The sequence below is a fragment of the Channa argus genome, chromosome 13, assembly GCF_033026475.1.
Source record: "Channa argus isolate prfri chromosome 13, Channa argus male v1.0, whole genome shotgun sequence".
Taxonomy (NCBI): domain Eukaryota; kingdom Metazoa; phylum Chordata; class Actinopteri; order Anabantiformes; family Channidae; genus Channa; species Channa argus.
The window spans coordinates 9,601,510-9,620,476 of record NC_090209.1 but is presented as its reverse complement, the minus strand read 5'-3'; the positions used below and the strand labels follow the sequence as shown (position 1 = coordinate 9,620,476).

Below are 18,967 nucleotides of genomic sequence, written 5' to 3'. Positions count from 1 at the left end.
CTTAATTTGTCTTTGTAACATTATTAAGAAAACCCACTGTAATAAAAATACCAAAACATTTTATTGAAAAGGCTTTTTTTTCCTTTGCAACAATATAAAAAAATAAGAGAGTCACAAGAAAACAACAATATCACTGTTATATCCTTTACTGTATAGCTTCATTATATACATCTGTGGAACCAACTTGTTGGCAGATGTATGTATCTGGTCTTCATGAATAAAAGAATTCTCTTCATAATAAAACAATTTACTACATATCAAGTAAACATGTTTTGAACACATGTATTAGATAGTGATTTTATTTGCGCTGTACCCTCATATTTTCCTTTACAGAGACAATGTCATCAGTGACAACCCTAATCTGATCCTACGAATCAATCAGATAGATTAAGTGATTGGATATTGCTTCAGTTAGTTTGTGCTTCTCTTGAGCTGGAAATTGACCAATAGCATGTAACATATTCACATGAACACAAATGCAACAGTATAAATATCTAAATAACAAAAAGATTAATCTGAGAGTACAAAATATAAATGTTAAAAATAGCCGTTTCATTTTTAAATACATCAGTTTGGTTCGTCAATAGGTCTGCGACAATAAGGACAGCAGTTGTGCTGAAGCACAAGGAGCTCATAATCCTCACTGTGAAACATCTGAGAGGAAAAACAAAGATAGAAACTTTACTTTAGAAACTTATTCCCACACATAGAAAATACATTTTACAGATCAACATTGTTGTGCTAGTGCATCTTATAAGTGCTTTACCTTGAAGCAGGTGGGGCACATGGTGATGCTAACATCAGGCAGCAGAGAGCGGAAGTATTCCCATTTGAGTGGCCTCGGCCAGCGTTTGATCAGGACGTCCCTTCTGCTCATGGAGCGCAGCACTGAGCGACTCACCTTGACAGGGACAAAGTTCGAGCCCCCCTGCTGCTCGCACACACAAATAAAACACATCCAAGCTCTATTATGGACCCCGTCCTTTCACCCACTCCAGCTGGTTTGGCCAGTTGGTGGAATATTAATCACCTCATCTATTTTGTCCTTTATTACCTCAAAACTCATTTTGGCTGTAAACGGGTCTTCCTCTTCATCATCCAAATCCTCATTCATCCTCAAAGACTGCATCTCTGATTGGTGTTAAAGAACAAACAGACAAAGCGGCAAGAAACTGATATATTTTACACATTTCAATGTCATAATTTTCTTACATACGTATGTTTTTTGTAAATGTATCTTTTAACATTGGAAAAAACTTTGTAAAATTATCAGTGTTCCTTAAAATCACTTATTATAGTCTTTAAGAGAGAATGTTTTAATAGCCATGTTCAATGCCCATCAGTCCTGCCTGTCAGTCATGTCACAGCTGTGGAAGAACAAAATAGACCTCAATGCCCTTGAGTGTGTGCCGGCTAATGCAGGTTAATCCCTGCACTAGGGCTGTGGCTATGGCTCTCAGAGGGTTAGTGTCATTAGGATGAGACATGAGAGCCTCGCTAACCCTATTAGCTCAAGAGCTAAGATGACTGAGCTCTGACAGCTTACCCACTAACGCAGAATCGAGGCTAATGCAGCCTAAACAACTTCTTAAAACTGTCTCAAGGCAAATGACGGTCACGTGCTTCATTTCTGTGATATGGTGTGTGTTGAGGCAGGGAGACAGACTTTCAGAACCAGTAGAATCAGGAGTTATTAAAATATGGAAATCCCCTATTACCTAGTGTGTATTTACATGTACGATCAAAGAATACCTCCATTGTCCATATCCTGCCAGTGTGCATCCCTCTGACCCATGTGAGGAACTTCCAGGTCAATAAGAGACACAGCCTCCTCGTCACTGATGCCTTCCTCCAGGTAGAACTGCACCAGAGGCAAAACCTCTGTACACGAAGGCATACATTAGACAGAGACAAGTAAAATTCTCTCAGGCAAACATACACTACACACAATGTGTTTGTGTCACCGACCATATGATGAAGCTGAGTAGATAAAAGGCTGCCTGCAGTTGATGCACACGCTCCCCTGGTTGCTCAGCAGGGGGTTGTTAGTAGAGCAGCGGTAGCACATCATGCCCTCAATCAGGTCCTGAAGTGTACACATGGAAGTTTAACATATACAAAAATGCAGGGAGGGGGTAACAGCTCTATTATTTATGAGTATTCATGAACAATGTTTTGCACTCTTGAACGCACCACACTGTCGTGGAAGGGTTTGGAGCAAATAGTGAGGCTGCCCAGTTCTATGGACTCCTGGAAGCGTGATGGAATATGAAGCTGCTGGAGCTTCTCATAGGCTTTCCTGGCCAGCTTATATGCACCAAGTTTTTGACTCTGCTTGGCCAATGCATACAAAGTGTTACTAATAATCAGGTCAAGGAAAATGTATGTAAGAAAGAGTCAGAACAAGAATAATAATTTGTAGATATGTTTTTTTTTTAAAAAGTTGATTCTGCTGATGATCTACATTTGTGTGCGCTTATATATGTGTATAAATAATGCTATATTCAATCTCTCTTAATGAGCAGCACAACTGATACAACTGATGTGCTAAACCAGTAACACTGGCTAAATGCCTCAAAAGTGGTTGGTTGTGTGCTTGTGTGTGTGGGTGTGTGTGTTATTACACAAACATGCATGTCTGTTTTTGTGTTCTGAGTTGGGGAAAGGTATGATTATTTGTATTTATACAGACAGATTGTTAGGAGAGCCGTTCTGAGAGCGGCAATGACAGGTCAAGAGCTCTAACTTGGCACTCTTCCATTACCTAAAACGTAACGCTACTGCTCTCTTTTCCTCTCCACTCAGCTACTCTCCAACTCCTCCCACACACCCAGTTCTGTTCCATTGCTAGAACCGTTGATAAATGCATGTCCCCCTATTGTGTAAGTTGTTTAAGGCAGCATTTTTGTGACATTGTGTTTAATTGTTCAAACCAAGTACAACTAAGTCAATTAATCTAAGTTCAAAGTTGGCCACATAGGATTCCAGCTGCTCAGCCTGATTTCCTCCCCAAAAGCCGGGCTTTCCCTCGTTATACCAGCTTCCACTGTGTGACTACATGGTTTTGTCTTTGAGGCTGTTGGTGGCTTTGTGCGTATTTTTTCAAATTAAAGCATATTGTTTGGTGTTTATGTATGTATACATATGCAGAAAGCTGAGTAATCAAAGCATTTGTTTAGATAACGGAGAACGTGCCACTTGCTGGCATCGTCTCCTCCTCCCCATGATCACTCCTTTTCTTTCACTCAGCAGCCACACTGTTTCCGTAGTGGCGCCAACACCCTCTCTTTTTTCTAACTCATTTCCACCACTTTGTCATCACTGTCTCTGCCAGCCTTGATTTCAGATTGGCATATCTGTTCTTGAGATTTTTCCAGAGGGGGATACTTTCTAAAAATATTAAATCTTGTGGCTTCTTTGTCAAATAGAAGGATACACTTTAGAGATGCCTGGTGGTGTGTCTTTGGTAAGGTTGTTCAAGAGGAACCGGCAGATGTTGAAGAGCGTGTCTGGCATGTGGGAGCTGAAGGGCTCGTCCTGAAGATGAAAATAGTTTAAAAGGTGACATGCAGAAGATCAGAATGAGAGAAATAATAAAAGTTTAATATCCCATCCGTCCTAATCCACTTCTTACTTTTGTCATGTTTTAACATGGCCTAAAACAGCCTAACCCATTGGTGCGGCTTGTCCCACCTAACACTGATTTGAAATGGAAAAAAGAATTTACTAAAGCATTCACTAAAAGTGCTTTATGCCAGAAGTTGATAGTTTCGATCTATTGTGCCTGCCCGGGAGAATTAAAGTGAGATATGGAGGTTTCCTGCTCTGTTTTGGATCACGGTGATGCCTCTGTAAAGCAGGGTTGTGACCACACCCAGGCAGTAAGCTATAACAACAAACTAAAGACAATGACAAAGGCCAGGTCACCCATATAGAGCTTTTAACTATGAACTGCTCATTTGTAAGAGGTTAGGTCTGGGGGCTTGGAGAAGACCACTGATGAGGTAGTCTAATCAATCAAGCTGCTAATCACGATGGTGATGGGGTAAGCGAGGGAGCAAACCATTTTGACTTTGACTTTTACAAGTAGAACTTTTTCTATTGCTCACTTTACCTAATAATCTATTGATTTAATCTTTTGGAGAAATTTGAGTATAAAAGATGATTAAAAAGTGGGCAAAAACACACTGGACACTAAGTTTGCTCTATGTAGAAAAGAAAACGTAATAAGAATATACAATTGCTTATACCTGAACATAAATCTAAGCATATAGCAATAACTGTTTCCAAGGATAAACTATTTCAATTTGACAGCCAAACAAATGGCAAGCATGTAATTTCAAAGCCTCTTTCCTGTATTGTCTGGCCTGGCTATACAAGATTAAAGGTGACAAAGTATCAAGTACTCACTGTGTAACGTTGAATGGAGCGATAGACATGGTAAAGCTCAGCAAGATGCTGAAAACGTTCAAATTTCCTTAGCATTTCATCCCTCTGTTCTTCACTTTCTGGTTTAAACAGACAACAGGCAAAGCAAAAGTGCTAGTACAAAACAGAAACTGTATCAAGCGTTACAGTACAAACTAACTTTGCTTGCACTGAAGATATGTCTCACCTCTAGCAATATCCAGACACTGCATAGACAACATCCAGTAATAGTATGCAGCATCGTTAAACCTGTTCTCCACTACTGCATTGTGGGTAAGCTGCTCCAGTACTTTCACAGCTTCATTCTGTTTGCCTGCCTTGTGAAATGCTGAAGTGTGAAAGAAAGAAAATGGTGATGGATTGTTATAAAGTCGCTTCAAAAAACTGTCAAGTCTGGGGGCAATCCTGCATTGCATTGAAGTGACAATCCAAGGCGTTCAGGGTTTTTTAATTATTGGGTGACATTGCTGCTGCTCAATTATCACTCTTGTAGTGTGTTTACGCTGTAATTTAAAGAAATCGTTTCACAATCAAACACAAGGATTATCACAAGTTTTTCCTCTTTCTATTAATCAAGTTTTAGTTTGAGAATTAGTGCATTTGTTTTAGCTTTTCAGCAGTGGTGCCTTGCTGGTACAGTACAGTATATATTTAGCACACACACACACACACATACTGTACATAATACACATTTGCTGTAATGCAAACATTTTCTACTTAACAGATACAGGGCAAGGTTTTCCATATTGCTCGCAGCTAATAACTTAAGTCTTTTCCAATCAAGGAGGTGGTAACTAAATATTAAAAGGATTTTAACATTTAAGCCTAAATAAACTTGAGGTCTATTCTTCATCTATTCTTTATCAGGTGGTAATTAGGGAGCCAACCCCATAACTGACTGTCTCCTACAAGCATAAAAGGGTTTAAAATATATATTATCAGTCTTTCTAACTCAATAAGTAACAGATTTAGCTGCTATTAATTAATGTTAAGAGAGGGCACACACCTCACTTTCCCCTTAGATAAACCATAAACACAAGGTGGCACGGATAAACATAAAGCACAAAAGTGGTTTTCGAGGGAAGACAGCAAGTTAATCCTTGGGGCAATTTCAAAGTGATCATCCAAAATGTTCGTTACTGTTCCAATCTGCTATTCATTCACAGAGGTAAATTTTACAAGAATTTCAATGAATGATTCAGAAAAGTATGAAAATTATTACAAGACATCTTCAAGTTAACACATGGGAATGTAAACATCTTGGAAATATTCAACCAGCCTTTAGGTTATGATGAAAATGCTGCTAATCCACTCCACAAATCCAAACTATTGAATCCTTAGAAGTCCAGAACCCCAATTTGGGAACAACAAAGCTCCATTTAAGTACATAGTATGTACCCAATCAATACAGGATCATGTTAACCATTTTGGTGAGAACTATCAGCACAGTGGACAGGAGATGGAACAAAATCTTAGACTCAGCTGCAATAGCTATAACACAAAACTGAGTCATTGCTGAGTAAATACACACAATCAGCAAAATGCATGACTATAAGCAAGCTCCAATACAATCAGGCCTGTTCAGTCATGTATTCTGTGTCGAGACAGGCAGAGAAGATTATGTAGAAGAGGAAATATGCCTGCTGAGATCGTAATTATAAATCTATGAGCTGATTATAACTATGGTTACAGTTAGTAATCATCATCAGAGCCGCTTGTAGTACTGATGATTAGAGGCATGCATGCATGTCATTCAGTTAACAAGCAGCCCAACTCTTTTCTGGTCTGCTCCAGCAAAGAGGATCATGTTTTACAGTGGATGTAAAAAATCTCAATGAAGTACTTAAAAATGTCTGTGTCCAGCACAAGCCACGCTTTATCACTTCCACATGTAAACACTGGCTGCAGCTGTTTGAACTGTTCGCTAAAATAGTCCTGTAAACGTACATCTTAAAGAAGAATGTGAACGCATACACTAAAGCATCCTATATACATAAGCTGACCCCCCCCAAAATTCACTAGCACACCTGTGGGGGATGGGATGGAAGAGGGGCTAAGCCTGAAGTTAGTCAACTATCCAACAAGCAATTCTAGATAAGCACATTGTCAGAAGGAAGTGCTTGTCCTGCTGGTGACGGAAACCCACCTTTTTGCGCCTCCTCAAAGCGATCATTCTCAGCCAACCACTGTGCATAAGGTACAAATACCTCATTTTTGTATTGAGGGTGCTTCTCCACCAATGAAAAGGCCTATGAAATCGATAGAGTACAGAGGAAAGAAGAGTGATTAGATGCAGCACAGTACATGTGACCAGTTGACATGTTAGCTGCACAGATTTTAGATTTAAAGAGCACAGTGCCAGACTGTCTTGGGTAATTATGGCTGAGTTGATGAGGTCCAATACAATACCACATATTAACCAAATAAACCCGCATTACTAATAGTCAAACTTGAACAACAGCATTAATAATTAGTTAAGAACTAAGATAAGTGTATGAGCTAAGTTGTTTTCACACTCATATAAAGTTAGAACTCCAGCTCTTATGTTGTTTGAATGCCAGAACATAAAAGAGCACTTGTGGTGCCTTGTGCATATTTGCCTGTCACAGTGACTGGTGAAACTAAATGTACTGCAACAAAATCTGTGCCAAAAACACACACATCTGTCAGACAGTACAGAAAAACAGAGAAAAAGTTAGTCTTTGTGTGTCCTTGACCTGTTTAGTCCAAAGTCATTTAAAGAAATACTTTGCTTTAGAGAAGAGTGGGTGCAGTGCATAACATCCATATGGCCCACGCTGTAACTGAGTCTGTGCTCTTCCCCATCTTGGTGTCCACCTCCCCCAGTGAAGCACATAAAGCTTAACAGTCCTCTCAAATGTTGACTCTCTCACACTGGTCTCCGTTTTCATTCTGGGAATCAACCAAATATAAAGAAAGACTTCCCCAGACACAAAAACAGGACCATGTGATCATGATTGATGTTATGCAAATCATAAATATGCATCTCTATAAAGCCTTTAGATCATTTATAGCCTACGACAAATTACATAAATGCAGTATTTGCTGCTTGTCTGAGCAGCCTGATACATCCTTATGGAAGAATTTGATTGGATTTAAACTAATATGCTTTCTGTGCAGTCGAATGTTTTGTGCTGTTCACTCCTCAGTCATAACGTGGGCATGGATTCAGAAAAAGCTGGATGATTATTATAAAGTGTCTATATGGTTTACCTCTGTCAGAGTGTAAGGACATTAGACTGATGTACGGTCTCATCAAGTACAGCACACACACACACACACACACATACAAAAATAAAGTGGTTTATGAGTTTTCTGAGTACCACAGCAGTTTTTAGCACAGTCTCATGGGGAGGTTCACATTATATTTATGTTATTGTCACAGGACGCTATATATAAGTCAGGATGAGCTGAGCAGGTGTGCCTCCTGTGTTCAAACTGTAACGGTGTCAAACCTCTTCCCAGTGCCTGGTTTCCACATGCAGCTGCACCAGAGCCTGCAAGTCTCCCATCTTGGAATAAGTCTCTGAGGCATAGCCATGGTGCTTCAGCTTCTTGAAGTAGAGTGCACATTTTGCTAGTGGCTCACGTTCAGCCTTGTCCAACTTACGAGCGATGTCAATCAGCCTGGGTGAAAGGCAGAGACAACAAGAGTGAGCACACAAGGCTGTGTGCAGATAAAGCCTTAAATGGGGTTCTGCTGTATCAAGCTATGCACATGACCCCAAAAAGGATGCAATCCAGTCAGGGCCATTAGCTGAATCTGATTCAGGTTGAAAGGCCCTGACTCTGTTTAGCTGCTGCATCTGATGTGCTGCTCCACTGGTAGCACAGAAAAAAAAGGGGGGGGTGGTCGCAGCTGGCAGAAAATCATTCCGATAGACCCAATAGGGAGTTGTGGTATGACCACCAGACACCGGTTAATCGCTTTGCCTGGTTTTCACAACACACACAAACACTATTCCATTAGCGACAAAAAGCTAATGGAATAGTGTTGGTTCACTAAGTAATTTCCGAGATTTCTCTAGCATGTCACATACACACTTTAATAATAATTCTCTATGAGAGACATGTTCTGAATATCTCTTTCCTTGTGTAACTATATCTGCAAAACAGATTTTGACTTCAACACATTACGTGTGTGATGGTGTCATTTTTTTAAATTTGCATCCGGGTTTTAAAACTAACCATTTTTTCTATTTTGCGATCAAATTTCTCTTTTCTCATTTTATTAATCTCAGAATATTTTTAAAAGTCAGTGTATTCATAATGAATATCTGTCAAACCTAGAAAACCAGAAGAATTGGAGTCTCTCCACTGACAAAATTTAGAAAACTTTTCAGTTTAACCATAATAACTTCATGTCACTGTTTCCTATTCAGTTGTGAACTAAAAGAACTATCAACTGAATAAAAGAACTGAATGAATGACATTTGTACAGTTTCGAAAATTGTTCACATAAATAGTATCTTTTATCATTTTAGAAAAAGCTAAACAGTAATAACAAGACTGATTTTATTTAACACTGTTTTTAACAGTAACTGACACCTACATGTCCACCCAGCCATGCTCGCCAATAATGTCTATGGCTTTGAGATGTTCTCCTGCTGACAGGTACATCTCTGCTGCTGCGCGGGGCTCCTTGCTGCTCTTAGCCCAGTCTGCCTGCTTGGTCATCAGGATCCGAGAGCTCTTAGGGTCTGTCGCTCCAACAAACTCCTGCGAAGGGAAAGACACAGTTACAAACTACTAAAAAACCAATTGATATCTGAAAAAAGACATAAAAGAAGTATATGCAACACAGTTAATATCATACGTAGAATTCAAAAAGTATGTGGTTCACACAGACAAAATCATGTGGGTCAAGTCGCACAAACAGCAGGAAGCTCAAAGGTCTTTCTCTTCGGTGTTCTTCCCACCTAAAACAAACACCCTTTAAGACCACATGGCCACACAGCCACATAAATATACACCAGGCACATCAAACACAAATACAACCTGATGCACACGCACACTAATATATGAACGAGCCGTGGCCGTGTCATTTGCTGTGGCAAAGTGAATGTAATGCTAATGATCAAAGTGTCCCCCTACATATAAACATAGAAAAGATGTATTTGTCTCAACTCCAACTGACCTTCTCATCAAAGTGTTCATGTAAGAGCAGACACTTGCCTTATTTCTCTCAATTTGTGCTCCATTTACAACTATGTGTTAGCCTAATATTGTGCACTGTATGTTAAATTGTGTATAAGCATGGTGTGTGTGTGTGTGTGCTCGCGTGCGTGCTAATCAGATGATATATGTGGAGATTCCAGTGATATATGAGGAGATGAAAGACAGACATTAAAGGGGGGGGGGACATTTGAGCACAGTACAGGGCCCCAACTTGGCATAACTGCATATGATGAAGAAAAACATATGTTCTAAACTCCTAAACATGCATTTTTCCCCATGTTTCTCTGTCTGTATTGATATGAAGGTGTACAGTACATGTGTTTTTGTCCATCAGGGTTCACCTTGGCGTACTCAAACATGCGCAGGTCAGTGTACATGCTTAAGGCTCTGGGTTCGTGGCCAGTACGTTTGTAGAGCTTGGCTGCCTCATGGAATTTCCCCTGGTAGGCATAGACATCCGCCAGGAACAGCTCATTGTCGTTCTCACCCCGCTTCTTCCTCTCCTGCAAATCAGTCAACACAAACACTGTACAAACACTGACATAAGAACGCATACAGCTATGCAGGTGCATTCACACCAACAATAACTCAAACAAAACAGAGAGCACTAACAAGTAGTGGCTTGCTGAATGCAACCAGTCCCACTAATCAACCCTTAACAAAAGAAGAACACTTTTCACAGTATACATTATTATTTTTATAAAGAAACAAGAACAAAACATTTTCTGGTTCATTTTAAGGTCAGTCAGCTTTGGCTAGAATAGAAATCAGCAAACATACTGTAACTTGGCTTCAGAAGTTAAGTTTTACCTCAATGCTACTGATAAGCTCCAGGTAGCGCAGATCTCTGATTCTAATGAAGGCCTGAAAAGAAAAGAAATTATTTGCAGGATTCCATCTTGAATCTCTGGCTTTGTGTTTTCTTTGGAAATCCAAACTTAATTAAAATTCAACCTTAAAGTTTTAACATGAGTGTGGCTTGTGTGAATATATTTGGCTCCCTGGACAATGTATATGTCTTAAGTGATTGAACGCAACATGAAGATTAGGAGTAAGGCTATTGCATAAAGTCCAAGCAAGGCACCATTACATTAGCAAGAGTTTCAGTTCTTTGTCAGTTTTTATTATCTCATGCAGACAGAAGTAGTAAGATGAGTAAGATAACGCAATTGGTCTTGACCAAAAGGATCAGTGTGTTTATGACTGGCCTTCTTGGCTGTGTCAAAATCAAGGCCTTCCAGGGCATCTGTGGCTAAATCCCTCCAGTCACTGTCTGTCACACCAAGACAGGCAATCTGATAAGCCTCCTTATACATCTTCCTCTCCAGGTACTGGTACATGGGTGCTGACTGGGCAAAGTGATAACACCATCGTTAAAGAGAATTACAAACATACCACTGTCAAAACAGCAAAAACATTAACAGATAAATATAATGAGGAATAAACTAAAGAATAATACCTTCACACCACAAAATAAAAACTCTATATAAATTGTTTTTGCTTTATAATAGAAACAAATATTATGTTTAAAGTACTGAGACCATTGGCAATGGTTTACTGTCATTTCTAGGTTCTGACCTCATACTGTAGAACACTTGCACTGACTCAATACTATGACAAGCTGGCAACTGACTACACACCTGTGGCACCTCCACAGCCGACATAGAATACACATGGAGACAGAAGATTTTAGAACCATTGTAGCCGACCATAAAGCCTTGCATCTTCTGCTGGTGAACAGGAAAGTTGCTAGCCTTGATGTTTAGGTACCCGTTTCCAGAGAAGCACAGCATGTCCTCACATTGAGTGTTCCAGGCGACGCTGTTAGCATTAGGCTCCTACGGGAAAAGCAAAAAAGAGGAGGCAGGTAAAGGATGGTAGTGGGAAATAAGGTCTACAGCTGATAATGAAATTTAGGCAGGAGTACATGAGTAACAAATGTGCCTGCAACGAATGCAAATGATTCATACATGTATATATGTTTCTATTTTTTCCAATCTACTGTACTTCAGAAAAGTATTTTTAAAACTGCCAAGTTAGGGTTCTCAGCTACCACCCTCGCCCACTGCCAGCTGACCTGAAAAAGAAGTTCTTTGCTGTTGATGTCATAGACCAATAGTGTGTTGTGCTCGTCCACCACAGCCAGTTTATTGCGGGAGGCGCTCATGTCCAGGCAGCGCACTGATGTTGACAGCTTCAGCAGGGTAATTGGAAACGGGTTGTCAACAAAAATCTTTAGGATCTATGTCACAGAAAAAGTGATGAAAGAACAAAATCAGAATAAAACATCCATACGATCCTGATTAAATCAAGTAATAATAAGTGTAAATAGTACAGAAGGAATGTATTTTCTGACTTGCTGTCCAACCTTCATGCATTCAACTGTTTATTCAAGAAGAACATTTATCTTTTCAAAGTCCTTGGCAACTAGCTTGTGAGGATGAGAGAAATAGTTGTAAGACTTTAAAATCACCTAATGGTGAATAGGTTTTCTCAAAACACTTACAGCTCCATTTTTTAGCCCTACTAGAAGGCCCTCCCTGCCTGGCGGACCACCAATGACTTTGATGTAGCGAATTAGAGACTCCATTATCCATTCTTTTTCCCTGATACTGTTGAAGGAGAGGCACTGGAGTCTCTTCTCCTGTACAAGTGTCAAAGTAGGAATGGTGAGAACAAAATTACATATAACACATGAAATTCCTACAGTATGAACAAATTATTTGTTTCTGTTTCTTATAATTCTGTGGTCTGCTAACCTCTTTACATTAGTTAAACATACTTGTAAATGTCTAATAAATGTTAGCACATTGTTCTTTTAAATAAAAAGCTTTGTTCAACCCCAGACATTGATGCCATAAACAATGATTTGATTTGACAAAGTCATACACAGCCTGTATAGGCACAGCCCATTTATATGATCTAAAATCTGTCTGAGAGATAAAACACAAGCATCCCTGTTAGAGCGAGATCTAAAGCACCTCTGTCACACAGACAGATTGAAAAGGAAATAACCTCAGTGTTATGGCTTCTCCTCCCTACCAGCTTCTGTCAAACACATAAGAGACAAGAAGCAGAGAGGAAGCCCAAGAGACCCCACTGGTTTAACAGACTGTGGTCCTTCTCCTTCATTCAAATGTCTAACTTTATCCAGTTTGAATAACATTAAGTAGAAGAGAGAGAGAAAGCATGCAGAACACATGGCACAGCTGGTGTCTTTTGCAGAGTAAGCAGAAACATCTGGGAAACCAGCGATTCCATTCTATTATTTTTCTTTGGGCTGTTTTGATTAGTAATGAATGGGTAAATCTACATTCATTCCCACTTCTTTATGTTAATAGTGTTCAAATGTCTCTACAGCCTTGTGCCCAATCTGTAAACTTTACATAATTGTATTTTACAAAAATAAAAAAAGAATCACTAAGGTAAATTTGGTAGGTAAATAAAAGTTTGGGATGCTTTATCATTTCCTCTCTGTCTAACCTGACACAGGATAATATGCTGTGAGCAGACCACCAGCAAGTTGCATTCAAACTTCCTGCAAATTTTCTCCTTTATGCGATAGTGCATGTCTGAGGAGTCATCTGAATACAGCTCATAGATGAGGATCTTCTCAGGCAACTGGATGGCAAGACGGTTTCTGTAGATGGCGATCTTCTTCACAAGCTCACGGCACTTGATCCTCACTGGAGAAAGAATGAAATGAAGGCAACATTGACAAGTGAGGGCTGTCTGAAAATTATGCTGGCCATTCTTTGCCTAAGTCTAAAATAAATTAAATATAATTTGAATAATAATTATATAATAATTAAATACATTTTGAAAAAAGCAGTGACTACATTACAAAACTGTTAAAGGCTGACTGATATGGGTGAAATGACAGTGGTGGTTGTACAGAATCAACTTTTATTTGGGGTGACATTACATCCTCAAAATAGACTCAGCATCCAGCTGTAAGTGCAAAAGTTCACCTTTTTGTTCAGTGATTAGGTGCTGGACAATGACATCAGTCATGCTGTCTCTATAAGCATATCGATCCTTGTAGAGGCCATGAACTGTGCTGAAGATAAGTTGGTAGCAGGCAATGGTCCCATCCTGGCAGCCCAACACCTAGATAAGAGATAACAAAGTAGCAGTACATCCTATTAACACCTCTAAGAAAAGACTGTGAGAGTGGGAAAATGTTGCTGTTGTTAAAGCATCTACACAGTATAACTGCGAGAATCTGCCAGTAACCAATTCTCTCTTGTATGCCTCATCACTTTTAGTTAAATATACTGAAAGGAAAAGCTGTAAAGGTGTTACTGTGAAATAAAATGTCTAAAGGTGCAGTGTTATCGGTTGAAAAAAATGTATTAAATGCAGACTGGCACTGTGAATATCAGGTCTGTTCTTTCTCAGTGTTTTGCATTACATTTTCCTTCCTCTAGTCTCATTCTAACACAGACTTTTGTTTAAGGGTTGGATAACTTCTTTGGACATATGATTTCAAAAGCTTTAGACTAACCACAAAGTTGGAATCAGGTTTAACGCGGCAGGTCCACACCCAGGCATTCTGCTCTCCAATAGTTCCTAGTCGAACACCATCTTTGGTGTAAAGGGAGGCCTGTTTATCAGAGCCACCCATAACTATATACTCGCCCTTGGAGAAGTAACTGACGCAACAGGGGTCATATGTGAGAGTCCTGTCTTTTCCAATCTGAGAGATAGACAAAGAGAGAAGAAAATTTAAACCAAGAATAAAACATGCATTTCGCAATTATTTTGATTTATTGCACAGGGGCCTGGGACAGCACTTCCCATTGTCTGGAAAAAGACATATATAAAAGTCCATGGTCCATTCAACCATCCCTTTGAGTGTCTGATGAAAAGATAGAAAGAGAAGAATATCTTGCTTGGTTTAAATACCCTCTATTGTATTACTGTACATTTGCACAACATCATATCAGCTGCCTAACTCTGCATCTGCTTCTCCTCACTCTGGAAAAAAAGCTCCCTGACAATACATACTTATTTTCTTTCATTGCAAACAATTCCTAGTGTTGTAATCAAAACGGAATGTGCACTTAAATAGATAAATAGGCCAATGACATTATACAAGCCTAAGGCATATTGGCAGAGTAATGAACATTGCATATTTGTCTACAATTATGGTACTGCCTACAGGGAATTTAAAAGGAAGGCTATTAAAGCATAGCAGGACCACATCCAATGTACTGTTATGCTTTCAATAGACCCTGACAGTCTGATTACAATAGGAAACACAGGTCTTAAACTCTGTGTTATGTTTTATATACAATATTTTAGACAGATAGATTTTTGTTATCTTTTCTTATTTCTATATTATTGCTTACAGTATTTCTTAGACTTTGTGTATGGTAAGGTAACTTTTATTGATCTAAATCCCACAGTAAAGGATTTTAATATAGTAAAGGAGAGGGACAGTTTGTTTTATTTCAACATATTGCACTAATTGACTCAGTATAAAGCTGGGTGCAAACGTTTGCATCACATTATGAAAATGGCATGTAACAGGATACAAGCTTAACCCTAACCTTAATATAAGGATAATACACTTTGATCTAGTCTGAAAGTTCTTTCATCATCAGAAGTAACAAAAATCGTAAAGGAGTGAATAAAAAAAGTAACAGTAAAATAATGAAAATTATGCCAGTGCAAAAGTTTGCATCCCTCTTATTAAACTGATTAAAAATTAACTTTTGTAATTTAGACTAGTTGAATGTGCATTAAATATTATGTTGATAAATAATATTTTTGCTTTAGACTTTCAGTCATTTCAAAATAAGGGGATGTAATCTTTTGCACCCAACTGTATATGTAAATTGGCAAATAACACATGCTGTTTCTACATAAGTTAGTTTTTTTTTTGTGTGTGTAGACTTGTAATAGTCACCTGTTTTCCACTGAGCTGGTAGAAGGAGAGCTTCTGACCCCAGTCTGCCACAGCCAGAATGTCATTGTGCTCATCCCTGTGAAACCACAGCAAATTACTTTGGACACAAATATTCCTATCAACACATGATGATGACTGGGTTGATGAAAGGCCACTTTCCAACTAAACCTTCCAAGCACTTTTTTCTATTAAAATGAAAAAAAATGAAAAAAATAAATTTTATCCTTGAAGGTTTTATTTGCATATCAGGAGTATTATATTTAGTTTTATTATTGTTATACCTTATGTACCTATCCATCGATGGCCCTGTGCTAAGAGGAACCCATTAACCAGACACAAAATGCCAAGTAGTTCGAGAGACACGGTTTCTAACTGTCCTGGTGATCTCACCTTTCTGTGATGATCAATCATATTTACATATCAAAGTGAAAATAAAATATCTATATCTTTCTATTTTGATCTCAACTCTCATCACTGCCATATTTACCTCTCCCCTTGCACTTTTTCATTTTCTTGGCTGTCCCTTTTTTCTACATAACCTGCTCAGTAGTCCTCTGGAGTGTCTACAGCTTTGCTCCACACTTTGGCTATACAGGGCATCAAGGAGCAAAGACAGCTGCTCCACAGCATCATAATGTGTTCTTTCATGGACATAGCTACACAACTGCCTGGTTGATCACTGCCCCCTGCTGGGTCTACAAGAGCTGTTCATTTAAATATGTACTTTCATTAGCACATTAAATAAAATCTTGACTGCATGGATTACCAGTGCAAACATGCCAGTAAATTGGTAACAATTTGTAAATGTCCACTTACTTAGAGGGGTTCCATGCTATGGACCAGATAGGAGAGGAGGAGCCTCCTGGACGCTCTATTTTTACTTTCTCCTCTCCATTTTTGTTTCGTATGCTCACCACTCCATTCATCATGCCAAGGGCAAGGTACTGGCCATCGTTTGTCCACCTGGACCAAATGAAGAAAAAAATTATTGTACCCTAAAAATGTATTACTGTTGCAGACAATTACAGTAAAATACTTCACTTACCCACAACATGTTATTTTGCTGCTCACTTTATGTTTGTTCACTGATTTTTGCTCTGGTGACCACAAACCTGCAAAATGTGAAAAGTGCTCAGATGTCCAGTGCTCAACTTGGGCTTTGAATCGTTTATTATATATTATATTAATCTGTACAGAGCCATACAGAACTAAAGAGGAAGCACTCACCAAAGTCGCCAGAAGAGCAGGAGGCAAGTTGGTGGGTCACAGGGTTGTAGGCAACACACTGGATAGAGTCATTGTGACTACAGATGAACATGTGAAAAATTAGTAATAGTGTTGGAGTAATGCACACTGGAGTGGATACTTTAAAACTAAAGTTATGAGCAAAAGTCACACTTACATATATTTTAAAATCCCCTCAAGTTTAGATGTCCAAATAATTATGCTTTTGTCTGCTGACCCTGACGCAAACCTTTTACCTGAAGAAGAATGGTGTAGTTAACAAGATAACAAAGTAGTAAGATAACAAAGATGATTGACACAATCTAGCATACAAATAGAAAGCAAAGTACCATCTTTGGCATAGGCCACACAGTACACTATGTCTTTGTGTCCTTTTAAAGGCTGGATAAGAGCACCATCCGCTGTATCATAAACCTGAGAAGAAGAAAAATATATTAAATGTAATGCTAATAGATGTATTATACAGAAACAGTATGTGTCTTCACTGCTAGAGAAAGAAGGAAAGCCTTACCAGGACACGTAGCCCTGCAGCAATAATGAGCTGGCTGCCATCTGGCTTGAAGGCAATGTCATAAACACTGCAAAACAGAATAACGAGTATATGCTAAAACAGTTTTTCATCCATACATTATATAAGTCATTAACTTATACAAAATGCAAAATCTTGGGTGTCACTGAGCAAAATACATATTTAATCATATTTTGTTTGTGAAATGAAAAGACATAAAACAACCCATGCAACAATCAATGTAAAATGAAAATTATTTAAAATCTTATAAACCTAAAAAACTAGCAATAATGAAATAGTATTTAAGGGTGCAAGGGTATAGGTCTAAGTTAGTACTTTAAAACCCACCTTTAGCAAATATCACAACTTCCAAGTATGTTTGGCAGTCTGGCCTTTCTATTGCAAATTTGGGAATTTTCAAGCACTCTAGAGGTATTTATTGCTGTCTTGCATGCATAGCTTGTTTAAGACCTAATTAGATTTTCAGTAAAACAATGTGGACTGTTCCTTTAAAGTGAATCATGGAGGATTTCCCATTCTCTCTCTCTCTCACACACACACACACACACGGACGCCATGCAAGGTTGCAACCTGGGGTTCAGTGCTTTGCCCAGAGACACTTTGATATGATGTGGGGGTACTAGACTTTTGCGCAGTTAGTACGGTTATTGAGATTCAGCAACAGTGAATTAACATTTTAAAAAAGGCTTGTTTTTAACCTCTGATTATAACAGAGGTTGTATGTGGCGTTACTACTTAAATCTACAAACTATGTAATTGTCGATGTGGCCCAAAATTACCAACTGTCAAAAGATTTATCTTAAAAAATAAAATATGGCAGGTGACAGGTAATTGTGTGTGTCAGTTCAACATATGTTAATTCCATGGTAGCTTAGGTGTTTCGTTAATAAAAATGTGACGGTATTAAGACGTTATTTTAATCAAGTAAACAAATGATGAGCAGCAACAGTTAGCGTTAATTAACGTTACCCAACGCCCTTTTAACATTAATTCGTCTCACAAAAGAAAGCGGACATGGTATTCTAAAGCTGGAACGTGTATTCACGTTGAAAGCCTAATGAACATTTCTTCATAATTTGACTACGATAACCAAATGCTTGCTGGGCTAATGCTAGCTAGCTGGCAAACACTAGTTTATATAGCAACCGCCGTTGCTAGCCAACTAGCGACGTCCCAGGCGCGTACTCAATTGACATCGTCAACATAAAAATCTAGATTCTCACCACTGATCACGAATTTTTTCTTTCCATGCTAGAACGGCTCTCATTTCAACCTTTTAACTGCAAAAAAAAAACGTTGTTGTTTTGTTTATCAACAAGTGGTTGTAGTTGCTGCTTATTCAGTCGGTTTTTCATACTAAGCTCTGTTTTCCTGATTTATCTGCAGTGCGCAGACTCGAGTCCAGTGTTGCCAGATATGACTAGAAGAAAGAGGTATCTACGCAGAGCCTATCTGCTTATAACTTGGTTTATAAGCAGATATAAGTTTATAACTTAGATAATTAAGGATATTGAATTTACTTTCTCTCGTTTTTAGTTGCTATTGATACCAGTGATTGCACTGAAAGTTCACAAAGGCAACTTTGAAACTGAACAACACTTAGAGACATCATGATTTTTAGGTAAGTTTTCTAAGCAGGTTTATGGACTCCA

At 38.7% G+C, this 18,967-nt stretch overlaps 1 protein-coding gene across 1 annotated transcript; it reads right to left on the bottom strand.

Moving 5' to 3' along the window:
• Nucleotides 1-42: 42 nt before the first annotated feature.
• On the bottom strand, nt 43-18,707 carry ift122 (intraflagellar transport 122 homolog (Chlamydomonas)). The gene is made up of 29 exons (XM_067526190.1): nt 18,539-18,707; nt 17,298-17,364; nt 17,116-17,200; nt 16,944-17,022; nt 16,769-16,845; nt 16,587-16,653; nt 16,358-16,504; nt 15,542-15,617; nt 14,135-14,326; nt 13,599-13,737; nt 13,111-13,313; nt 12,134-12,271; nt 11,705-11,869; nt 11,268-11,465; nt 10,836-10,976; nt 10,438-10,491; nt 9,969-10,130; nt 9,002-9,168; nt 7,905-8,076; nt 6,575-6,677; nt 4,616-4,756; nt 4,411-4,508; nt 3,437-3,537; nt 2,194-2,359; nt 1,969-2,086; nt 1,753-1,881; nt 1,055-1,131; nt 767-931; nt 43-654 (listed from the first exon to the last, which is right to left on the bottom strand). Exons 1-29 carry the CDS (start codon nt 18,580-18,582, stop codon nt 568-570), a joined length of 3,558 nt encoding a protein of 1,185 aa, XP_067382291.1. The 5' UTR covers nt 18,583-18,707; the 3' UTR covers nt 43-567.
• Between the last annotated feature and the right edge of the window lie 260 nt (nt 18,708-18,967).

Coding starts and splice junctions, on each gene's coding strand:
- ift122 (XM_067526190.1), bottom strand. CDS start 18,582: ATGAGAGCCGTTCTAGCATGGAAAGAAAAAATTCGTGATCAGTG. Junction 932..1,054: donor CAGCCAAAATGAGTTTTGAG/GTAATAAAGGAC, acceptor GTGTGCGAGCAG/CAGGGGGGCTCGAACTTTGT. Junction 655..766: donor TGTGCCCCACCTGCTTCAAG/GTAAAGCACTTA, acceptor TTTTCCTCTCAG/ATGTTTCACAGTGAGGATTA.